The sequence below is a fragment of the Nesoenas mayeri genome (assembly GCF_963082525.1).
Source record: "Nesoenas mayeri genome assembly, chromosome: 7".
Taxonomy (NCBI): Eukaryota; Metazoa; Chordata; class Aves; order Columbiformes; family Columbidae; genus Nesoenas; species Nesoenas mayeri.
In genome coordinates, this window is record NC_137551.1 from 2,006,734 (window position 1) to 2,027,650 (window position 20,917).

The 20,917-nt window shown below is 42.7% G+C and overlaps 1 protein-coding gene across 2 annotated transcripts in view; it reads right to left on the reverse strand.

Moving 5' to 3' along the window:
- Positions 1-1,924: 1,924 nt before the first annotated feature.
- The window catches only part of PTEN (phosphatase and tensin homolog), a 48,071-nt gene continuing 29,078 nt past the window's right edge, over positions 1,925-20,917 (reverse strand). The window contains exons 6-9 of one of the 2 annotated variants that reach the window (XM_080348289.1): positions 17,368-17,509; positions 14,221-14,387; positions 6,333-6,557; positions 1,925-5,477 (exon numbers count right to left, since the gene is read on the reverse strand). In XM_080348289.1, the coding sequence (XP_080204415.1) occupies positions 5,292-5,477; positions 6,333-6,557; positions 14,221-14,387; positions 17,368-17,509 (720 nt within the window). In that variant the 3' untranslated portion in view covers positions 1,925-5,291. Of the gene's footprint in view, positions 5,478-6,332; positions 6,558-11,407; positions 11,795-14,220; positions 14,388-17,367; positions 17,510-20,917 lie in introns of those variants that run through there. The other variant, XM_080348290.1, reaches the window with a different exon arrangement.

A 20,917-nucleotide genomic window follows, 5' to 3' on the forward strand; every position in this document is an offset into this window, starting at 1 on the left:
AAAGCAATAAATACAATAAGATCAGCGGCTCACCAAGGCAAACGCGTTTGCTGGACTCGCACAACCCTGACATTTTCAGAGCTATTCTTTTAAGAAAAGCAATCTAAAAAGCATTTCTCCTTGTTATGCCTTCAGACTAAAGCTTTATTAAAAAGAAAACATAATAAAATTAAATAGACAGAAAATAATTACCTGTCCTACATTGCAACAAAGATACCAGTGGGTAGAAAATCGGATGGCATAGAGGAAAGGCAGAAAATTAGAAGAAACACATAGAAAAATAATGAAAGACCATAAAAAAGCCCAACCAGGAAAAGTCTCAAAGCACAGGGGGTAAAATATACCAAAAATGCCAAAAAAACCCCCCAAACGCCAAGTATGGGTTTTTATTGTAGTAGGTAAGTAACTTCAAAATCAATGTATCTTCTAACCTGCCTAATACGAGACGCTTTCAAATGTATCAATAAAATGACAAGGACTACCCAGAAGGACGGAGGTGGAAAGCAGGGAGGGGTGACAGAAAACCAAAGACACAGATGGACAAGCAATTCGTATTCCATTTTTGAGAAGCCATCTCCCAAAAATCAAGCCGGCTCACTCTATGACCTGCCCTTCCTTTGTATCAATAGCCTCAACCTGCAGGGATGGCTTCTTGGGCTTGTTCTTGGCTCTGCTACCAAGGTAATTCCTTCTTAAAAGAGCGCAACCCTGGCTGCAGTATTTCTATTTAAAAACCGATGCCGTTGATGATTAACAATTGCTCTAAGTGCTCATACGCACAGCTGGAAATGGAGAAAAATGAACCTCTTTTTAATAGAAGCAGCTTTTAGCTTCAAGTCAACAGGACGAGCATAAGGGAAATAGAACATCCACATCGCAACGGCACTTTTCACCTGTCTTCAGTAACTCCGTATATATAGATCCATATATTCGCAGAAGCTACTCAACGTATCAAACACTGTTCAGGTTATTTTCCCTAAAGCTTCTCATCCTTCCTTCCTCCGCCTTCCCGTTTTCTGGATGAAAACCAAACTTACCCCAAAGAAGAAATGTGTTAGCAGAGCGGGCAGCACCTGTTAAGCGGGTGTACAAACCTGTGTGGTTCACCTGGAGGTGCCAGGCAAGAGCTCCAGCCCCAAAACTACCTTCCGCTTCTCTTAATGGCAAAGAGAAGAACGGGTCATGGCACAAAACCGTTATTGGTACACACGATTTTTGGAGGTGCTGAGACAGATGTGATACGGGGCTGAGGTTAACACTGGGTGGAAGGAAGAAGGAGTAACCAGTTACCTAAAGGCGCCTGATTCGGCATCCCCGAGGCTCTCGCCGTCGCTAGAAACATAGAGCCCATCCATCGGTCTTGCTTTCCTAAAGCTCAAGAGCAACAAGAGACGACCACGTGTTTTACATAAAGTCTAGTTTGAAAACAGATGAACACCAAGAAGAGCAAAAATCCCAAACTACACACTCAATATACGTGTTGAGTGGGAAAAAAATGCATCTCGTTGCCCATTAAAAGCTGCTTTAGGGAAAGATTTCTCAGGTTTGAGTCGCATTTCATTTTGCGCGTGTTAAAAATAAGGTAACGTGCATTTTGGAAAGAGTTCTCTTACTTGGAGACGACAAATGGTTTAGTTCCCTAGGAAAGCAGTAACAGCACCGTGGGGAGGGGTCTGATCTCCCGCACACAATCTGCACTCCCAACGCCAACACTCGTTCAAAGCTTCCGAACATAAAAGGGATTGAAGCTGCAGCTCCCTCAGAATCCCTTGATGCACAAGGAGCATCCTTCGCTCTAATGATCACACTCGACATCTCATAGCTCCCAGCAGAATATTTCAGCTGACCGCTGCCATGCTCAAAAGACTTCAATAAAACGCCCACACGGTGACAAGAATGAGACTTTAATCAGTTTTAAGTGGAGTTTTAACACTAAGAGATAAAGGGTTGTTAAACACAATAACAAACGGACATCTGATTTGTATGAGGCATTATCCTGTACATGTCATACTTGGTTTTTGTGTATTCTCAGTGCATAGCATTACACACAGAGCCACTGTTGCACAGCACAATAGTATTTGAAGAGGCTGAATCAGAGTAAGGCTGCTTAACAGACTGATTTTTCTCTTTTAGTATCTATATATATATATGCTATATGAAAACAGACTGGAAATTTGAACCGGCAGAGAAAGGCAGCTCTGCCAAACGCTGCAGTTGGAGCCCCTTTTAGTGCACAGTTCCACCCCATCCATCTGCATGCACGACACTTTCTAACAGTATTTAAAAGGTAAACGAGGCACTTCGTGGCAACCACAGGCATCGTTAACATATTGCACACGTTGGCTGTGACAAAGCATGGAACTTGCACACTAGCATCCTATTTTAAAACAAAATAATTACGATTGCTTGTTTTGATGCCGCATGTAAACTCCACTTGGGTTTACAATGTGTGCCACAGGAACCGATCCGGATTGTGTGTACAACTGCCCTTTAATAGCTGTGGCTGTGTTTTGAGTGGGGCTACCAATGACGAGGGGATGCTTCAGGGCCTTACAGTAAGCTCTTACCAAAGTGATGCCTTCAAGTAGTTTCAGACGTGTAAGCTGTTGCACATCCAAAAAGGTTGAAGCATACAGTCCAGAAACTGGAGGAGAGATTACCTACAGAATGCAGTTCAAGCTAATTATGAATACTGTCATAAATAAAGTTGTAATAAGGACTCAAAAACCTTTCAGTCATAGTAATTCTTGTCAACTTCTATGGGGGTGGTAACTGAACTAAAGTATAGGAGAGTATGTATAATATATATTTATATATATAATATATATATAATGCCATTTTTTTTTCATTTCCAATGACTACACCATAAAATGTAAGCAAGGCTTCTCAAAGACATCAAAACATTCAACAAAAAGAAATCCAAACCCTCATTCCAACCTTCACATTCCAAAGGAAAAAGAACAGTGCAAAAGCCCATCGCGTCATGATCTCCGATCCGGCCCTCAGCGTTCCATACCGGAACCGCACCCATCCAAATCTAATATCCGAGTGGGACACGCAGCAGCGTCGATATCCGAGTACTTTTAAAGCATAAACAACTCTGTTTATTAGCCAACACAACTTTCAACTGTTAAAAAACAGACAAGGTGAAACATGATTTGAAGGGTAAGAGTTAAACGTCACATCCCAAGGTCACCACGTCCTGCTCGTCAATAAGAGTGGGATTAATGAGCGCTGGAACCAGCCATCTTGATCCATTAAGCTATTAAAGTCTAATTAAACCTACAAGTCAGAAACTATGTATCAGCTTTGTTAGAATCGTGAATCTGATGAGCAGAATTGACCGACAGATACCAGAAATTAAAGGAGTACTTTATACCTTCGTTTACCAATAGCAATTACTGGAAGTCCTGCCTTGTCTCATTCCAATTCTTACCATTAATGCTGTTGTACAGGGCCCTTACAGATTCCATACACGGTTGTCATCTGGGTGAGAACACAGCTAATGAACTTAAATGTCAGCACCAATAAGTTAATTAAAAGGGGGGAAAACGTGTATTACATCCTAAAAAAACAAGTGTTAATTTGGGGACAGCAATTCATGGTATAGAGAGAACAGTTTTGTCAGCTACTTGACCTTGGTCTGCAACAGTAGTTGTGCTCTCAAGTCACCTGCAGTCTGGGCATGTCCATTATTAATATAAAGCAAAGGTGAATCTCAAGCCCTACTACCGGCTCTATCTATGAACAAATAATACAAAACTGCCCCTTTGGGAATCTCATTTGTTGGGCAGTTTGGGTTTTAACAGCAAACAATATACCTGGGGCAAACTCCGCTCTTTAAAAGTACACGTCTTCATATACACAGAGTGTTGAGGATTTACTGCAACACTGGTTCCCTCTATATCGCGTGGAACGTCTGTTTTTAAAACGTTGTAGGTACTGAGTATTCAAGTAAAATTCCCTAACAGTTAATGACATTTTTTTTTTTAAAAAAAGAAGTGTGCAAAACTGCAAAACTCATTGTAATAGAATGTGTAAGGTCAAGGGGGTGGAACGGCTGACAGAGGTTTGATTGAATAAATGCATCCTAAATGCATCATAAATCTTCAAAACAAACACTAGCCTGGAGAACCTCCAATTGAAATTTCCTGTGCACCATTACAAAGTATTTTTATATTAATGAGAAAAAAAAAAGCTTGCAAGGCAGCACATGAAGTATTCACAGCAGGAATATGATTGAAAAACTAACGATATAAATGTAAGATGTTGACTGGTGTATGCACTAATAGCATATGACTTTTAGCACTGGCCTTGATTACATAGGAGATGGAGCAGCCATTACAATTGAGAAATAAAAAAAAATACTAATAAAATCATTGTCAAATTTTTGGAACAGTTTGTTTTAAGCCCGTATTTTAGTTTCTAGCCTCCACATTTGTATGGTTAAGTCATTGTTGCTGTGTTTCCTTTCTGTGACCCCAAGAATGTTTTTCTCCCTTCATTTGCGGGTCTTTAGGATGTTGCGAAGGTTCACTCCTGCGCCCCGAAACAGAATCACTCCCTCTAGCTGCCTTTTCTAGCACCATTACACTGAATAAAAGAAAATGCACAAACAACAAGCAGTGACAGAGGCGACTCTTCAATTGTCCAGGATGAATTACAGTAGCATGCTAAAGAAAGGTGCATGTAAATAGCCGGATATGGTACAGAGGCCAAGCTCCAGCAGACTACGTTCCTTTCCGAGCATTACTTTCCATCCCCCATCCAAGATACATGCATTAGAATGTAGTAAAACCTTCTAGAAACATCTCTTAGCCAACTGCAGACTTTTCTGTTGCCACACAAGTGCAAAAAAAGGGGCAGGATGTGAACCTGTATATTTTCCAAACTTCGGTTGGTGACAGAACACAAAAGGAAAAATTCCTACGTATACACATTAGGTCTGTCTCCACTTTTATAAAACTGGAATAAAATGGGAAAGTGCCACGTTTATAGTTCCTAATTGAAGTTTTAATGTCCTTTTGACACAAAAAGGTATATACATATCAGAACTACGTAACCTTTTGTTTTTCCCAACTGGACAAGTGTCAAACCCTGTAGATTTATAGGGCAAAGTAAGATTGGTCAGGAAAGAATTGTTCCTATAATTGGTAAGCTGACACTATGTCCTTTTGCCATTTAAAAAGGTCCTTTTTTCAGTTTATTCAAGTTTGTCGCTCTTCATGGTGGTTGGTTGTTTTTTTTTTTTTGTGTGGTTTTTCTTTTTTTAGCTCCGATAAAAAAAATATTCAGACTTTTGTAATCTGTGTATGCTGATCTTCATCAAAAGGTTCATTCTCTGGATCAGAGTCAGTGGTGTCAGAGTATCTATAATGATCAGGTTCATTGTCACTAACGTCTGGTGTTACAGAAGTTGAACTGCTAGCCTCTGGGTTTGATGGCTCTTCTACTGTTTTTGTGAAAAATAGCTTCACCTGGGGAAGGAAAAACACAACATTTAACAGGAGAACGTGGCTTTCAACAGAGCACAGCTCACAATTCAACTTTTAACAGCACGTTTGCCTTTGCTACGCTGAATCACGCGAGCGCTCCTCTCTGGAAAGGAGTTAAAGAGCTTATCTGAGGTTATCCAGCCTCTCGCTACCACCCCGACAAAGGTCTTTCAAGCCCAGCGGAGGGAGTTGTGTGTATCTCATGGGTTACAGCAGCAGGACACCCCGCGCTGAGTGTTGTGACAACCCTACCTTCTAGACCCTATGAGCACAAAGATTGTCATAAGAGTACACAGGAATGACGAAAACACTCTACAACTGGTGATGTGGGTGTTAAAAGTCCGATCTGAGCAACACCCCAACAAGCAGCGATGACCAAATGAGCACTGCTGGGGTCTGACTGGTATTCAAGGAGCAAGTTGGAAAATGCTACAATTCTTTAAAAAGCTTTCTTCACTTTTAGAAACAAATGCTGGCAATGGTTTATCTTCCTCAAAGCTGAACTCACAGGTAAATCGACTTGGGAATTGCTGTGTAAAGCTCAGAGCTCTTGGTAATGCAGCTGGAGCAGGAAAGATGCTCCATGGGTCTGTGGTCTCCTACTACTCGTCCCTAATGGCGTTAGTAAACAACCCAAACCCTTTACTCCCAGTCTCTTAACATCTTTCCAAAAAGCAGATAAACCTACAAATCTAGAAGCTTTGCTAAGTGGTAGCAACACTAATGCACAAATTCTACATATTTTCCATTTCAGATGGTTCCTCCGTAAGGCAAGACAGACAAATGAGACAACGTCATGCAGCTTTTCAGCATTGCGTACACATAATATATACTGACCTTGAAGTTTGGAGAGAAATATCTGTTGGCTTTGTCTTTATTTGCTTTGTCTAGATCGTTTTTTGTTAATGTAAGGATTAAATATTCCTTATCATTATCTGAGCGCTCTGTACTGAAAATACCATCAAGTTCCTGATCTGCAACTAGACTTCCATTTTCTACTTTGTCTGAATTTTCATCCAGTCCTATGAAGAATGTATTTACCCAAAAGTGAAACATTTTGTCCTAGGGGAGGAAGAACACAAAGAACAAGCTTGATTTAGTATTCACTAGCGGCACATTAACTTACACTACTATCATCATCTGGTCAAAAACAAATCAGTAACGTCAGCAAAAACTTGTTTGGACAACAATACATCATTGGTTACATGGCATGCAAGGACATTTGCACCAGTTCTCCTAGACAATATGCAAACCCTGCATTAATCCAACTCAATTTTAACCAATTAAGCTTTCAGAATTCACTCCTTAAGGGAAGCTGATTTTAAAACAATCATACCTACAAAAAAAAGAGAGATGACAATAAATTAAACAAGTGTTTAACTTGTAATCACAAGGCATAAAGTGACTTTTTTGCTTACACCTTGCCAAGTGGTAGCCAGATCCAACAGAACCAGCAAACCAGCTTCGGTAATATTTATCAGTAGAGAACACCCTCCCCCTTGGCAGAACACTTTATTTTATACAGAAATCACTGTAATTGAGCAAAACCACCCTACAAATGCAGGACTCCCATGACAGTGGATTCATTAAGGCTTTGGTTTCTACCACCCAGATGTTTGCTGACCAATACCAAGACAGAGTCAAACTCCAAAGGCATCTGCTGTCCTTCTACTCAACAGGAAGTTTTAATGAGAAGATGAGGATGAAGATGATGATGATGTCATCTGACGAGACAACAGTTTCATTATATTAATTTGCCACACTTTGTCAGTCAAGAGATGATGTTTCCGAGATCAGCTGCCGCTAGCAGGTTGGTCCTGATGACCACATTAAGCGCTTCTCCTTCTGAAACTGAATTCCACTTACTTCCTCTTGACAAATGAAACCTGTTTCACTCTCAAATGAATTTTCAGGCAAAAGCTCCAAAATGCAACCTGTCAGTCTTCCCACAGCGGTCAGTATTTCTGCTCCAGCTGCAGGGCTGATGAAGCCAGCAAATACCAGAACCTAACATTCTTGATATCACACAGCACCGCAACACAAACTGATTCCTTCTGAGCTAGTTGGCTTATTTTGGTTTATCAGACAGATCTAATTCCAGCTTCTTATTGGAAAATCCAGGTCCGGCCCCATTTTCCTGGCTATTCACCTCTGCTGGGAAGTGGGGAGGGGGAATCAGAGGGGCAACAGAAGTGGTTCTGGTGTGTGCCATGGGAGATGCTCTCCTGCTGAAGGCAATTTGGCACCCACAAAACATCACAACATTCTCCTGGGCCATGCAGAAGGGGGCGGGGAAGAGATGCACGACTGTTTAACTTATATTCTTCTTCCTCCCAAATTAATAAAAACATATAAGCACAGAAATACCAGGAATTCAGAAGTGTCTGATGAAACAACTTCTACCTGTCTTCTCCGCCAAAGGCCGGTATAGACCCCTTTTCAGTATTTTAGGTAAAGTGTACAAAACCACTTCCAGCTTGTGTGCCTTTCTGTGGGATTGTAGAATCACTTGGGTTGGAAGAGACTATTAAGATCATTGAGTCCAACCATAACCTCACTCTAGCACCAAACCATGTCCCTGAGAACCTCATGTCCGTCTGTCCAACCCTCCAGGGATGGTGACTCCAGCACTGCCCTGGGCAGCCTGTTCCAATGCCCCACAGCCCTTTGGGGAAGAAATTGTTCCCCACATCCAACCTCAACCTCCCCTGGCGCAACCTGAGGCCGTTTCCTCTGCTCCTGGCGCTTGTTCCTGGGGAGCAGAGCCCGACCCCCCTGGCTCCAAGCTCCTTTCAGGCAGTTCAGAGATCAGAAGGTCTCCCCTCAGCTCCTGTTCTCCAGGATAAACAACCCCAGTTCCCTCAGATGTTCCCCAAGCACCTAAGAGACTCCCAACCTGTAAGGACGTGCAACGGGCAAACACAAAAGTAATTCAGTCAGAAACACCTCTGGTAGTTAAGAAGTTACCTACTTCAACACACGCCTCTCCAGTACCTTTGGGAATCAAGTTAATCTACCAAATTAAGAGGCTGTAATTACTGTTGTCTTGGGAGACTAACAGATGTTTGCCACTGCCACCAAGTCCCATCAACCCACCGCATCTGCAAAGCCGCCTTGTTGGAGCTCATCCAAGCTCCTGCTAGGCCCAAACTGCTCATACACTAAGCACCCTCCTGTACTTTGCTAACATCACCTCAGAAACAGCCTTAAAAACGCCTGCCCCAGGATCTGGAAAGCAGAAGATGAACATCCTGGGCAAGAGTGTTTATCCTTCTGTAATGATCCATCAGCCTGCCTGCTGCTGTCTCAGGAACAAGAACCCCAGAGAGAGGTCTTCAGAGTAACCTGCTCCAGCTTCATTCTCTGTCCAGATGATGAGTCCGTCAAAAGATACTTAGTCCTCCAAGGAGATGAGATGGCTACTCCTGTTCAAACCAAAAGACCGGTTCAGGTCAAAACAGAAACAATTAATGGCATCAGCTTTCCAGCTGCAGAACAGGAGGGATATGAAGTTCAGGTGCCATCTGCAATAAACAGTGGGAACAGGCAAGCCTAAAGTGATCCTTCCAGCACCCAAGGGCTCTGTAAGCAGGTGGGTACACCAACTGGTGAAGAGGCCATCCTTCCAGTGAGGATTTAGAGAAGAAAGCGGATCTCCACACCACAACCACAGTTAAGGGAGGTACCACCTCTTGTAGCTGGTGTGATGACACTACTACATTTCATTCTTCTTCAGGACCACAACGCAGAAGCAGCAATGTGCTTTGGTGCTGGTCCTCAGTGCCACCCATGACACCTTCAGCACAGTCAGCAGAGGAGAGGACAAACCTGACTAACAGCAGATGGATGGAAAACGGCTTATACCAGCAGCGCTGAGGCAGCTCTGGAGGAACACAGGGCCAAAGCAAACAAGGCCACTGGATGTCAACCACTGCCAGCAGAAGGCATGGGCTTGTCATGCCTCACCTTCAACTCCATCAGGTGGAGCACAACCAGGAAGGATTTACTTGGCACTTAAGGGCCGGCCTGAACAAGCAACTGCAGGGATTCAGCTCTACCGACAGTCTGGAGAAGACAGATGACAAGCTTCTTACCAGCCATCTTTTAATCTGTTTTCCTTGGGATAAATCTGTAGAAGTCTTCAGGGACTCAAACTAAACAAAGCAACTTGGCTGAGCTGGTCATTTCTCCTTTTATCTCCCTCCAGCTTTTTAAAGCATCAAGTTATTTTCCTTCCTTTCCCACTACACTAACTTGATTAGCTTAATAAACTAAGTTCAAGGGTACTGGAACATGGCACAGCCACTCAAACTGGGGGTAGACTTGGTCATGTTTATTAAAGTTAGCTCTTAAGGCTGATAATTATGTCACTGCTTTCACTGAAAACCAAAACTCACTATTTAAAGTGAAGGTTCAGCTAAAGCATCAGGCTACAAGATAAGTGGAAACTAAGAAAGTTGATGTAATATGGGCCAAAGATAGGAATTTTCAAAATCAAGGCATGAAGTGAACTTAGGCTTTATAGAGCAAATCAGAATAGCAGATCAAGTGCTCCTAGGAACATAGTTTAATGAGCAGGCTTCTGGAAACAAGTATTAGCTAGAGGCTTTTTTTGAATGTGTTTTGCTTCATTTCCATCACAGGCATCTGCCTTCAATTTACAAAAAAAATCACAGATGTGTTTCTTCCCATAAATCTGTATCATAAAATCTATAGTGCAGTATCAGACACTTGAGACAGACGCTGATTTCATCACACTGTCTTGACACACAGTACTTATCCTACTACATGCAGTTCCGCATGTCTCTGAGCAATAGAAAATACCTCACTCTAGAGCCAGTATCTGCCTTTAACTGCACACTGCCATCAAACCCAAAATCATTTCACCCATCAGCCACGAGTTCGCGTATCCTCCTCAGAGTTTAATTTTGCAAAGAGATCTACAGGCACTTATTATTATTAGGTACTTAATATTATAATATTATTATGATATAATTGCACTGCAGTACCAGCTAAGGGTTTTGGAGATGCTATCCAGCCAGAAGAAGATGGAGATGGTGCTTCAACTTGTTCCACGCTGGCCTCGCAGCCTTCCCGTCGCCATGGTGGATGGAACTTCTTGTGCCGTCTTCAGATCAACAGTTGTTGTTTTCTGACATTTTCAGAGTTCGTTTCTCAGCGCTTGCTAAACAGCAAATCGCCCAAAGTGCTCTTGAACCGTAGAGCAGAACTTCTCATCTATACAGATCTCAGACAACGCTGTCAGTGCTGCCTACGCTACGGTCTGGGTATAGAACAGCAGTGATTCCTATAGAGAACCCCCACACCAGCATTCCCTTCTCATCTACACTGGAAGGACTCTTGAGAAAGGTCTCCTTTACCCCCAGGCTCTGCAGGCAGGAGGATTACGAGATCTTCTGTATTATTTTTGAACAGACTCTCATTGAACCAAGTGATATAAGGATAATCTGAAGTACTTTAAGATCCTCGTGTCAACATCAATAACTGGAAGAAAGAGGCTTCACACAGATACAAGGAAACAAACTTAGACCACAGCAGCAGTCTGAGATGGAGAAATAGCCCAGATACAAACCAGAGAAACAAAAAAGCATGCTCAATAACCCCCTAAAATCACGATCTTCTACCCATCAGAAATGTGGACATAATAACTGCACTCAAGCCATTTTGTTCTCATATGAGCAGGAATTTCATTCTTGAAAGGAAAAATGGTCCAAGAATTAAAAAAACCACCCAAACTTTATTAGACAAGAAAAGACCAAAACTTGGGGACTTAATAAGTGATGCCAGGTTGTACAAAATATGGAAGAGCTGAAACAGGGTAACTTTTTTAGAGCAGTCACCCTCTTAGAGCATCTCCCAAGCACCACTAACCCTTTGGCTGAGCTCAGCTCTTGCTAGCCACTGAACTTGTTTAAATTAAGCTTTACCATCCAGAAAAATAAGTAAAAATGATACTAGACTGCTTCAAATTTCACATTGATGCTGCAGCGATGGTGCTTAAAGTCACTTGGTCATTCAAGCTTGATTTGGTTCATGCACAATGATTTTATCCGAGGAGAGCTGGACCAAAGTCGAGGAGAACCTGCACACTAGGGAGCTCTGCAGATAACACAGATGTTCTGCGGAGGATTAAGAAACTCAACAGCAAGCACAGGTGAGTGAATACAGAGCCCTTCAGCTGAGATTGGTGGGACCAAGCAGCAAACCAGATCCAGCAGAAGAACACAGAAGGTTTCTTTATCTCCGGAGATGACACAGAACCATTCTCCAGCCTGAGGCTTAGAACAGATTGAGAATTACGCTTCTTAATTAAGGTTATTCGTGTTAAAATGCAGATTGGTAGATGGGTGATGCCTTTAAGTGTGTGCAAGAAAACTTCTTTAGCGGCTACCTACAAATCTGCTAAAAAAAAAACGTTGGAAGAGCAAGAACCAGGCAACAGACCCGTTCATTCCAGCTTTCATAACACACGTGAATAAACCAGAACCTCTGAAAGGTAAGGCCCTGTTAGTCCTAATTATGCTGTTCCTCGTTAATTAGGTGATCAGCACAGATTGGTGACCACCTCCAAAATGTGACAAGACTCCGCAGTGGAAGGCCCTCTCCTTTGGGATTTTGAGAAAGAACTGTGTACAGCCAGTTTATCCAGAAAAGGAACAGGCACAATGTGAAACAGTTGTACAGGGAAACGTGTTCAACTCTGTGCCCAGGTGGGTTTTCTGCCACAAATAGCTCCATCTTAGTCACTTTACGTAGCAAGTTGTCAAAGGACCATGTGGAAGGGTCTCCTCTGGTGCCAAAGCACGTATCACAGATGGAATAGTTCACTAATTCTCAACATTAAGACATTGGCACCAGTTTTATAAAACAGATTAACATACTGACACCTGAGAGGATCCACGGACCCGCTCTCAGTTGGTGTCTGCACTTAGGGCTAACCAAAGTGGTCTCACCAGAACCATATTACACCATATACTTCTTTTATTTCGGCCTCCATTCCTACCCAAGGTTGGGGCAATTAGACAATAGATTCAACAGATCTTTAAGGCAGATTATCAAGGTGGTTTCTCCACAAAATACTTTCGTCTGGTGAAGGGACAGTTGATTATCTCTCAGAAAAAGCTTGTAGGCGTGGAAAGAAGGGCTTTCAGAGCACAGTAACACGCTCTTTGCGTTTCTGCAGACAATTCTATGCATTCCTGAAGACCAAATTTATGCTACATAAATGGTATATGATGAGGAGCTCCAGTTTATGGTGGTGCTGGATCTCAGTGCTCTCTAGAGAGATAAAACAGGAGTTTGTTCCTGGTGCTATAGAGTCCAGATGCAGCATTTGAGCAAAATGCTTCCTACAACGTCCATTCACAACCCATCTATTATGAAAGATGGTAAAGAAACAACAGATTTAGAGACAGGATAAAACAGAACCTTGTCTCAAATGTCTGGGTTCTGTTCCATCTCCTCCCTGCCCACAGCACCTATCTGGGTGCTCCTTTAAAAGTCCATTCTCAGAACTAGTTCCTGTGCATTAAAATTATTGATATTTAAAACTGCAATGTTGACTTAAACTAGAATTTCGACCCCTAAAACACTCCGTTGTACTCTGCATTGCATATAGCTGCGCTGACCAACTCAAAACACCTCATTAAACAGGCAGAAGAGAAAAACATCCCAATTAATAAACCGTTTGAAAATGTTTGCATACATCAGCACACAGCAAAAACCAGAATACAACACTTCCAGCTAGTGAAATTACAACATTAAACTAGTTAACAATACCTTGTAACTGAACAAGCCCACAAAATAGCATGCACGGGTATTTACACACATAGGTACAACCTGCGTGTAGCTACAAGACTCTTATCACTTACATTTGCCTCCCAAGCCACTCTGGTATTGTCTTATTTTTATGCTTTGCCTGTAAACAGGACTCGCTCAATGAATGCTCTGGAGTTTCAAACATCCATTAAATAGTGAACAACTCCTCATAAAGAATTTTAAGTAGTAAATACAAAGGAAGCCTTTAATGAACATGGTCTCATCCTCACCTTTCACTTTGGTAGATGCAAACTAGCTCCACAAGCACCAGAACTACTGAAACTGCGAGATTAGGGATTTATCTTTTAAGAACTTGCTGACTTTGGCATCAAAATAAGTTCTAGATCAATTTTATTTACAACTGAGACACTGATTAAATTCTCAGTTCTGAATGTATTCTCTAAAGGGCTCATGGAAGAGAAAGATGGCCGAAGAGATTGCAGAGATACTTCTACAAAGTGCGTAGGAACTTGATTATCTTGGAAATTCAACCGAATTGGACAGATGGGTCAAAATCAGCCAACAGCACACAGACAGGATCTGCTGTGCCTGCCCAAAGCTTAGGAAAATCTAGCGAAGAAAACAGCTGGAGTTAACTTGCTCAGTATGCAAGTCTATGTTTAGAATGAGAATGTTTCTTCCTCAATTAGATTACTCACTACTACCCAAACGACTGCAACACGTATCCAGTGTCATTTTTACCCAACCTTTGTACATCATCTCACGTACTCTCAAAATATCCAGCTCGCATTTTGCGGTCGATTCTCTCCTTGGGAAAATTAGCCATCAAAGAATTAAACACTGTGATTACACATCACTGGAGAATAAGCGACACCGCAGCCCTATATCAGGACAACATTTTGCAGAAAAGTGAGAGAAAACCAACCTTTTTCAACATCTTGTTCTGTTTGTGGAAGAATTCCACTTTGATATCACCGCATACCGGCAAAGGTTGAGGGAATTCAAAGTACATATACTTGTCTTCACGTCTTGAGGGTCCTGAAGGGGAGGTGAATATCTTTACCTTTAGCTGGTACACCACAAACTGAGGATCTGCATGGCAAAACAAAGCGTCACTTGAGAAGAAATGCCTTCGCGTGTCAAAAAGTACAATATTAGTATTAAAATCAGTTATGGGAGACGAGATTTTGAAAGTTAAATAAACACCTATTAAGAGTTAAGCACCATAGGGCAAACTTTATAAGATGTTACTTGAAACAACCTAACAGGTTTCTGTCCTTTGTAGGAATACTCTCAAGCTACCATAAGGTTCCTAGAAAATTTCTTATTATATTAAAAAGAAACAGCAATGACTATACGAAGAGACAACTTGACTTTTCCTTGCATATTGCATCTCTATATTATACGGATGTCACTGGGGAGTTTTATTCTCTCATCTCTTTCCATTGCAGAGTGGGCGGTCATGTCAGTTCCTGGTTTCTACTCTCACACAAACAGAACTGTTATACACATTAAAACAAAGACAAAATTTAACATTAATGCACAAACCGACCAGCACCGCCAGACTACACAGACCGTGAGTCTGTCCTGTAAATCACCACCACCAAAAAACACGGTGCTGATATCCCTCAGAGCCATGAACGCCATGGGTTAGGGTTAGGATTACGGTTAGGGTTAGGATTAGGGTTGGTTTAGGGTTAGACTTAGCGTTAGGGTTAGGCTTAGGTTACGGTTATGGTGAGGTTTAGGGTTACGGTTAAACATATGTTAGGGTCATGGTCAGCGTTATGGTCAGGGTCAGGTTAGGGTTATGGTTAGGGTTAGGATTACGGTTAGGGTTAGGATTAGGGTTGGTTTAGGGTTAGACTTAGCGTTAGGGTTAGGCTTAGCTTACAGTTATGGTGAGGTTTAGGGTTATGGTTAAAGATATGTTAGGATTATGGTCAGCATTATGATCAGGGTCAGGTTAGGGTTATGGTTAGGGTTAGGGCTAGGGTTAGGATTACGCTTAGGGTTAGACTTAGCGTTAGGGTTAGGCTTAGCTTACGGTTATGGTGAGGTTTAGGGTTACGGTTAAACATATGTTAGGGTCATGGTCAGCGTTATGGTCAGGGTCAGGTTAGGGTTAGGATTACGGTTAGGGTTAGGATTAGGGTTGGTTTAGGGTTAGACTTAGCGTTAGGGTTAGGCTTAGGTTACGGTTATGGTGAGGTTTAGGGTTATGGTTAAAGATATGTTAGGATTATGGTTAGCATTATGATCAGGGTCAGGTTAGGGTTATGGTTAGGGTTAGGGCTAGGGTTAGGATTACGCTTAGGGTTAGGATTAGGGTTAGACTTAGCGTTAGGGTTAGGCTTAGGTTACAGTTATGGTGAGGTTTAGGGTTACGGTTAAACATATGTCAGGGTTATGGTCAGCATTATGGTCAGGGTCAGGTTAGGGTTAGGGTTATGGTTAGGGCTAGGGTTAGGATTAGGTTTGGTTTAGGGTTAGACTTAGCGTTAGGGTTAGGCTTAGGTTACAGTTATGGTGAGGTTTAGGGTTATGGTTAAACATATGTTAGGGTTATGGTCAGGGTCAGGTTAGGGTTATGGTCAGGGTCAGGTTAGGGTTATGGTCAGGGTCAGGGTTATGGTTAGGGGTAGGATTACGGTTAGGGTTAGGATTAGGGTTGGTTTAGGGTTAGACTTAGCGTTAGGGTTAGGCTTAGCTTACGGTTATGGTGAGGTTTAGGGTTATGGTTAAACATATGTCAGGGTTATGGTCAGGGTCAGGTTAGGGTTAGGGCCCAAGAGGCACAACCCTGCTCAGTGACTTTAGAACAGAAGGAAGACAACAACAAAGTCAGATCTAAAGTTATCATGTGCTGGTAAAATTGCTACTGTCACAGTAGATAACGTGAGTAAAGAAATAACATAACCACTGGTTTCACATCCTGAAAAAGAAATATCACTGAAAACTCCACAGAAATGTAAAATATTGCACTACACAATTGAAGCTGATAGTTACTCTGCCTTCTCAGGTGCTTCCCAAATCTTTCATTTAGCCTAACATCCTACTGTGAAAATAGTCCAACAACCTCCTGCTCATGCGAGCGATTTGTACTTGTAGCTGGATTTCGCAAGTCTAGCACAGTTTATCCAAAACATTAAATAAGTGGTAATTGCAGAAATCTGCAACCTCCGCACCTCTACCCTGGAGGCAAAGGTTTTTTGGCAGCGGCTCGTCCTCCTGTAAATACAGCGAGCCTGACAAGTTGCTCGATTGCTTCTTGCGCACGATACGTGTTCAGGTGCTGCCTTACAACAGTATTAATCGTGCAATTTTAATCGAAGCCACAGGAGGCACTGGAATTAGTAACATATTGCACTAAGTCCCATAGCAAAGCCATTGCGAAGCCTTTTTCCACTAACAAGAAAACGAACAGGCAACCCTAAGCAGTTACTGCCCAGAAGGACAGACGTGAATTCGTATTTATGCTCCAAAGTTGCGAGCAATCTGCTGCTCCTCACTAACACGTTGTGTAACAGCAAACCAGATTAATCATTTACAGGTTTATTAATACTTCACAAGCTCTGCATAAAGAAAAGTTTATTCCAGTGTTAATAAGGTATTTAACCCATTGAACTTATTGTTTTAAAGAAAACATCATGGGAAGAATGATGTTGCTGCATTTGAAGCCAATACACCATTAAGCATGTGTTTTTCAGCAATTCATATTTCCTTAAGAGTTGCTATATTAAAAAAGACTTTTTACAAAAGGAATATCCAAATATATTTATACGGCATCGCTAACCTTCAAACTATTACATCCTTCCCATTTTAAAACTGTAGTGACACAACCGTACGAGTCCTTCACAAGCCTCAACTTAATTACACCTGGGAGGATGCTATTCTAATGTATTAATTATATTTTAAATATATAATATTATAATAGCAGACAGACTGCACTAGCCCAGCAGGTTTGGAAATGTCAAATCTCCTCTATGTGTCACATAACCAAACCGAGTTCACGGGTCACCGCGTTTCCCGGTGAGAACTAACGGAGGATACCGGGGTGTCGGGTACTTACTGCAAGTTCCACCGCTGAACATGGGAATTGTTTCAAACATCATCTTGTGAAACAGCAGTGCCACTGGTCTGTAATCCAGGTGGTTCTTTAACAGATAGCTATAGTAATACACGTAGCGCCTCTGACTGGGAATTGTCACTCCCTAAACACAGGGAAAAGAAAGGTTAAAGCTATCGTTTGTTAGCATCGCTCGCAGAGCTCCTGCAAATAAAGCACCAATGAACAGGTAGCTAAAGCACCTGGAATAAACCACCGCGCTTTATGCGGAATGTATATCTGCAGCAGCTATGCGGGAGATGGAAACACCGAGTAAAGCACCCGAGAGCAGAGCTGCACCATGTTCTGCGCGGCACAGAAACCCAGCCCCATACGCCTCTGTGCAGGAACTCCACACCACCCTCCACAACTCCTTCATCCTGCACCACCCTGAGCACCCTACGGACATAAAGACATAACCCAGCTCCAAACCATTCCCAAAGGCAGCCTCTGTACACGTCCCCTTCCTGAGACACATACCCATGTCCCCTGGACTCATCCTGCGCAGCTTTCCAGAGAAAGCTGTTTGCACACAGTATCTAACACTAAGTGATTAATTACCAAGCAGTTCCCAGAACCCAATGAGCAGGGCACTGGTGTTCCAGTTCCTTTAAACACCCACCTCAAGTAACAAGGCAAAGAATGCCAATTTTTCCATACAGAGACCCTGAAGGCCATCATTTCATGCTACTTTTAAGCAAGTTTTTAAGCACCGATACAGGAATTACATTTTGACAGCAGCTGAAGTCTGAAGGTTCTAACTCTGTCTGCTATTAACACTTTGCTCCAGACTGGTGCTGCCTTCTACTGCAAAAGGTTTTCACAAAAGTGGAAAGTTTCATTAACACAGGCTCAATAGCCCAAACTTAAATGAAGGACTTTACTTCAGGGTTGTAATTCAGCTATCACTTGCTTTGAGAATACAGTACCAAAGGAATAGCTTTAAAGCTCTTATATTTTCAAGCAAAAGGGATAAAGATGGAAAATAATTTCATTCCCTAGAAAATGCATTACATGGCTTCTAACAAGCCATACTACACACTCGCAACTGTGTCAGTAAGTCAACTTTCATATTAAAACTAAATGTGAAACTGCAATACGCTGGAGATAACAACGGGTTTTCATATGAGTCTATGAGCATTTTGGTCAAGAAACCGTAGAACACAGTATTTCTACAAACTGTTCCTTTTAATACCTGCTTCACCTTACAAGAGCCATAAGCTATGAGCAGCTAGGGTACTTTTAATTTAGTAAGCACCTATCACTTCCCGACTCTATTTAAAAACAAAATTGTTTCCTTACCACTGCAGCTGTTTCTAAATGGCAGAAAAGACTTTTCCCTACAGCACTTGTACAACCTTCTTCAGTAGCACAGACTGACAACACTTTAACCTCAGAAGACATCTCAGCGGTTATTAGACCCACTTCTTGAGGGTGTTTTACCATTTGCTTCCCTGGGATCTGAGCCTCATGACCGAGAAAATCTCATCAGCACTTTGCCAAGCACAAGAAAGCCATAAGGAAAACACAACCTCCTCCGCTCAGAGATTGTCCGTGTTGTGAAGGTTTGGCCCCATGGAGAACACTTTTATAATGAGCTGATATTCCAAGAGGTGCGATCAATCCCCACTTTTACTCAAGAAGAATAAAGAACAGAGAAGCTGGGAACAGAGTGACTGTCAGCAAGTTTGCTGATGACACTGGAAGCTGTGCTGCCATCAGAGACCTGGACAGGCTGGAGAGCTGGGTGGGGAAAAATTCAATGAAATAGAACAAGGGCAAGTGTAGAGTCTTGAATCTGGGCAGGAACAACCCCAGGTTCCAGTATAAGTTGGGGAATGACCTATTAGAGAGCAGCGTAGGGGAAAGGGACCTGGGGGTCCTGGGGACAGCAGGGTGACCATGAGCCAGCACTGGCCCTTGTGGCCAGGAAGCCAATGGGACCTGGGGTGGGTTAGAAGGGGGTGGTCAGTAGGTCAGAGAGGTTCTCCTGCCCCTCTGCTCTGCCCTGGGGAGACCACACCTGGAATCTTGTGTCCAGTTGTGGCCCCTCAGTTCCAGCAGGACAGGGAACTGCTGCAGAGAGTCCAGCGCAGCCACCAAGATGCTGAAGGGAGTGGAGCATCTCCCATGTGAGGAAAGGCTGAGGGAGCTGGGGCTCTGGAGCTGGACAAGAGGACACTGAGGGGTCACTCATTCATGGGGATCAATATGGAAAGGGGGAGTGTCAGGAGGATGGAGCCAGGCTCTTCTCAGTAACAATCAATGGTAGGACAAGGGGCAATGGGTACAAACTGGAACACAAAAGGTTCCACTTGAATTTGAGAAGAAACTTGTTCCTGGTGAGGGTGTCAGAGCCTGGCCCAGGCTGCCCAGGGAGGTTGTGGAGTCTCCTTCTCTGCAGACATTCCAACCCGCCTGGACACCTTCCTGTGTAACCTCATCTGGGTGTTCCTGCTCCATGGGGGGATTGCACTGGATGAGCTTTCCAGGTCCCTTCAATCCCTGACATTTCATGATCCTGTGATTATCTCCTCAAGAGGCTGACATTTCCCATCAATCACCATCATTTTTTAAAAGGACATTAAAGAAGCCTCTTTAGTCCCTATGTCATAGTTTCACAGGGCCCTGCCAAGCTGTGCAGACATCACAAAAAACATCAGGTGCTGCTTCTGGTTCTCCTCTCGATGTAGCACAGGTAGTATTATGAAGAACAGGCATTTTTGGAAGTAATATTCCCACATTCACTTCAGTAGCATGCTCTGCTGTAACAGCAAAGCCAAAGCTGCAGCCTCAGACTAGGCTTATGGCATGAGTTTAGGTTTAGCAGAGGCTGTCGCCTGAGTACAGCGAACAAAAAGGCATCACAACCGCTCAGCTCTGACACATCAGACAGATGGTTTCTACCCAGCTCAAAGAGCCATCCTGAGACTTCCTCGCACAAAAGCACTGCTTTCCATGTCCAGTTACACCACTGTTAGGAGCTGCTCCTAAAAATGCAGCAGTCAGTATGATGCTCCAATAATGCTCCTGAATGGATTGTCTTGAGCTCAAGCACTGGAATGTTGCTCCCAGCTGATATCAACCTGTTGAGTTTACTCTTCCTTCCAAGACTAATCCTCACCCTAAAACCTTCAGGGTAAAAGTGGGAATAAATAAAGACCTTCTCGAGCTGTAAGCTGTCAGTCTTCACCTTCATAGTAGTATTTCAGTGTTCATCTTAAGGAAAAAACAGCTGATAAGCTAACTAGATCAAACAGCAGAAGCAGCAGCTGTTTTAGAAGACTTTTTTTGGGGTTGATTTCTCCCTCAGCTCTGAAAATGAGCTGGACAATTACAGTTCTTCATCAATTTCAGAGAAGTTTGTCTCCCTTGATTCAAAGAGAAGAGAGAAACCAACCATGTTCTACTACAGTGGTGGTGACTGATAGACACAACCATCGAGCTCTTCTTTTCTTCTGACTTTCTAATGTTAACCATTACCTTCTTCTGAATAGGTTCCCCCCCCACTATA